The following is a 4,061-nucleotide window of genomic DNA, read 5'->3' as shown; positions in this document are numbered from 1 at the left end:
TGAGAACCACAAAGATGAATCTCTACTCCAAATCTGAGCCTGATAAAGAAAAGCAAATAAACAGACATTAAAAGGCAGTATTCCTCACTAGATTTTAGCATAACATCAGTAGCTGGTGTATCTGTCAGTAGTTTTTAATCTCTGAATACAACACATTATAAAAATGAGCCAAAAAGAGGAAATGCTTGGTAGTGAGATACATGATCTCAAAACGTTGTGGTAAAGGCAAGAAGAAAAATATGATACTGCTTCTCAGAGGAAGTTTTCATGTGGGTGAGCTTAAGATGCTTTTATCTCAAAATAACAAAAGCAACACACAGATGTTTTGTCGTGCTGTTATATGTCATATATGAATAGCTGCTGCACTAATTTGATACAAGAGGAGGAAGTGATCTGAAGGTGTTGCATGCACACATATTTGCCGTAATTTCCATGTCCATTTGGTCATAAGACTTTGTAGTTTTAAGAAGTTGACTTCTGCTTTTAAGCAATCATTCTTTAATAAGACAGCAGCTGAGTGTTTTTGAAAGCTCATTAGTCAACGTTCTGATTAGATAGTGAAGTCTGCAACAGCCATGTTCTTCACAGAAGCTGAATGTTTGTTCTGGGTTTTTGTTCTCTGTCTCTCAGGTAGGAAAGATTCTGTTTTACCAGATCTTTTAATTCAATGTGCATTTATATGTATCAGTGTAAATGCTGCATTAATGCATAGGTAACATTTTACAGTTGTAGATATTTGAGACACGTAGATATAAAATGAATATTTACTGTTGTTTAGTTTATGCTAAAAGAAGGAATTTTGCTGTATTCCGTAAGATCGTCTTTTCTAGTCTTCCTGTTCTTTCACAGCCACTTGTTTCTAAAAAAGTACACTTTATTATTACATAAGCTGCTAGTTTCTCAGAATTATGTACTAAAAGTGGCCTTGCTTCAGTGCCATGAATCACTGGGTTTAACCCATACTAACTCACTCCCAGCTTGGCTCACATAGCTCCGTAAATGATTATTCTCGAACAACTACAGCGCCTAATCAGGATATTTAAGAAAGTAAAAGTGAGATTTTCACATTTATTATCTATTAGTGTGCAGAATTATTATGCAACTAAATGAAAAATGAATATTTCCCCATCTCATTTTTCACCCAATGAAGTGAGAATGACAAAACAAACAACTTTAAAACTTTAAATGTATAAATAAACATTTCTGACATAAAAAAAGTCATTGTTTTCTGCAGCAGCACCCGGAACCTCCCAGACAATGTTCGGAGAGCTGAACTTTTTTCCTTTACTGTAAATCTTCCATTTCAGAAGGGCACACAAGTTCTCAACAGGGTTTCGGTCAGAAGAAGAAGTACTATAATTTTCCAGTTAATATGAAATCAATGGAAAATAACACGTTTGATTCTTCTCAAATCTTTGGTGGTCTTTTTTTAAATACATTTCTTGACCCTGTGACTTTTTGCAACAAAACATTTGATGGTTCTCTGATAACGTTGCAATATATTAGCAATTTTCAGAGTGCTGCATGGAAAAATGCAACTTATATTGTCAGAATAACATATGAATGTTATAGAAATTGTGTAAATCTGCACAGATACTTGTTAATCAAATGTTCTGTTAAAGGTGTTCAGGGACAAACAAACAGCATCTGTGCTTTGAAAGGTTCATCAGTGAATCTGTCCTGCTCACATCAACATCCAACTTCAAGCATGAACTGGTACAGTGTACACAGGGGGGCCTTCAAGATTGAGACCTCTGCAGATGGAAAGTACAGCATGTCAGCAGAGAGTAACTTGACTCTGACAGTCAACAATCTAGCAGAGAATGATGCAAACATTTACTGCTGCAGAGAACCTGCTGACAAATCAGACTGCGGCCAAAGGGGAATTTCTCTCAGTGTTGCAGGTACAGTGGTTTTATCAAACTCATTTATGAATAATCAGTGTATTGATATTATTTCTATTAACGATCCTCTCAGAGCTGCAGGTAAAGGTGATTCCTGCCACAGAGGCACAGACAGTAACACTGATGTGCAGCAGCAGCTGTCCTCTGACTGAAAAGCCTGCAGCCTACATCTGGTACAAGAACAGAGAGTTTCTCTATGAGGACTGGTCTCCCTGGTACCAAGAGCTGCTCAGCAGTGAGGAAGCAGTCACATACTCCTGTGCTGTCAAAGGCTACGAGGATCTCAGAGCCCCTCAAGTCTCTGTGGGTGAGTCATGATGTTCAGTCAAATGATTCTCAGAAAACATACTCAGTACGCTAATATTTAATTTCATCTAGATTCCATCACACCAACATGCTTCAATGTGACGTACAATAAAAGCGAAATGTGTCGTTATCAGCAGGAATCAGAACATGAGCTTTGTTCCATCACATTTCCCAGAGGTGAACACAAACACATCTTCTTACTGATCTCTGAAAAACACTGTTTGTATAGTCACTTTTTAAAAATTATTTAATTAACTGAATCACATATGTATTTAATTACATTAAACTGTGTTTGTGTTTGAAGACATGTATAATGGAAATGGGTGCAAGATATAAAATTAAACAAAGCAAAGAGAGGCTTTTCCTTAGGAGAAGACTATGGTAATTGAGAAAAATAGTAAAGAAATAGCAGGGTATAAAATATGCATATTAATAATGTAGTGACTGATGAAACTATTCCACATTTTTTAGAGGTACATATCGTGAGGACTAGTGGGAACACACTGACCTGTAGCAGCTTGTGTCCTCTGATCGACCCTCAAACTGTCTATGTGTGGTATGAAAATGGAAAACTTTATAGGGAAAATATAAGAAGCATTTCAACTCCAAGTTCTTTGAAAAACAACTTTTACTGTGCAATTAAAGGTCACGAGCATCTTCAATCTGATGACGTCTGTGAGTATCAAAGAAAACTGTTAATTCTGTTAATTAATAACAAGCTGTTATCTCAACATGCAGACACCAAAGTCAACTTTAAATCATCCATCTATATTTCAGGTGTTCAGGATAAAAACTGCTGGAGAGTGAATTATGTCAGCAGGAGAATCTGTGCTCTGGAAGGATCTTCAGTGAACATTATCAGCAAATACTCACATCCTGATAACGTGAAACCAGAGTTTAAATTATGGATTAAAAAATGGAGAACAGGTGATAAGGAACTTGAAAAACCAATTGAGCCTTCAGGTCGTATGGAGTATCACGACAACATGAAGAACCAACACACCCTGACCATCAAAAACCTGATGAAGAATGACTCAGGAGAATACACATTCATCCTGAAACGAAATGATAAAGAACTGAAACTGCCTGGAGTCTTTTTGATTGTCACAGGTAAAGTCTCCTAACAAGGATTAAGATGTTTTATTCCCAGAAAGTTGGCTCTGTTCATCTGGACGTAACATTTTTAGTGGGAGAAACATCTGAAGAAGTCACTCATCAAAGTCAATCTTCCAGAGATTGATGAGTGATGAAACGTTTCTCCCTCTGAAAATGTTACGTCCAGATGAACAGAGTCAACTTTCTGGCACTAATGTAAAAGTGCCATCAGCAAAATTTCACTGATCATCACATTTTAGCTGGTCTAAGAATAAATGCTTCTTGTTAAACTGTTGACTGTCCTTTGCTTTCCACACCACTTGCCCTGTATCACATTACCCATCAAAATGCTATCCTATATTTAAAAAAAGGTAATTGGGAAATTTTTATAAGATTTATAGTTTTTAATAATTTAATAATGTTCCTCTTTCAGAGCTGAGAGTGAAGATGAGTCCTTCTGCAGTGGTGACAGAGGGTCAGAGAGTCACACTGACCTGCAGTACCAGCTGTCCTCTGACTGACAACACAAACTACATTTGGTACTTGAACAGTCGACCTCTGAACATGACAGAGAGCCACAACAAACATCTGATCCTAGACCCAGTCAGCAGGGAGAATATAAGAAATTATTCCTGTGGTGTTAAAACCAACAAGGATAACACCACAGCTCAATGGCTACCAGCAGCTGCAGGAGGTTTTGCAGCTCTCCTGTTAATAATAATAATACTTCTCACTGTGTTCTGCTGCCGGAGGTGA

The 4,061-nt window shown here is 37.2% G+C and overlaps 1 protein-coding gene across 1 annotated transcript; it reads left to right on the top strand.

Moving 5' to 3' along the window:
- The first annotated feature begins 575 nt into the window (after positions 1-575).
- On the top strand, positions 576-4,061 carry LOC148102468 (uncharacterized). Its single transcript, XM_087842486.1, has 7 exons — positions 576-630; positions 1,623-1,904; positions 1,978-2,211; positions 2,283-2,387; positions 2,682-2,885; positions 2,988-3,320; positions 3,739-4,061. Exons 1-7 carry the CDS (start codon positions 576-578, stop codon positions 4,059-4,061), a joined length of 1,536 nt encoding a protein of 511 aa, XP_087698612.1.

The sequence above is a fragment of the Neolamprologus brichardi genome, chromosome 6 (genome assembly GCF_056152115.1).
Source record: "Neolamprologus brichardi isolate AB-2024 chromosome 6, ASM5615211v1, whole genome shotgun sequence".
In the NCBI taxonomy this organism is placed as follows: domain Eukaryota; kingdom Metazoa; phylum Chordata; class Actinopteri; order Cichliformes; family Cichlidae; genus Neolamprologus; species Neolamprologus brichardi.
Note: the sequence above shows the minus strand (reverse complement) of the source record. Positions and strands in the feature narration are given on the sequence as shown.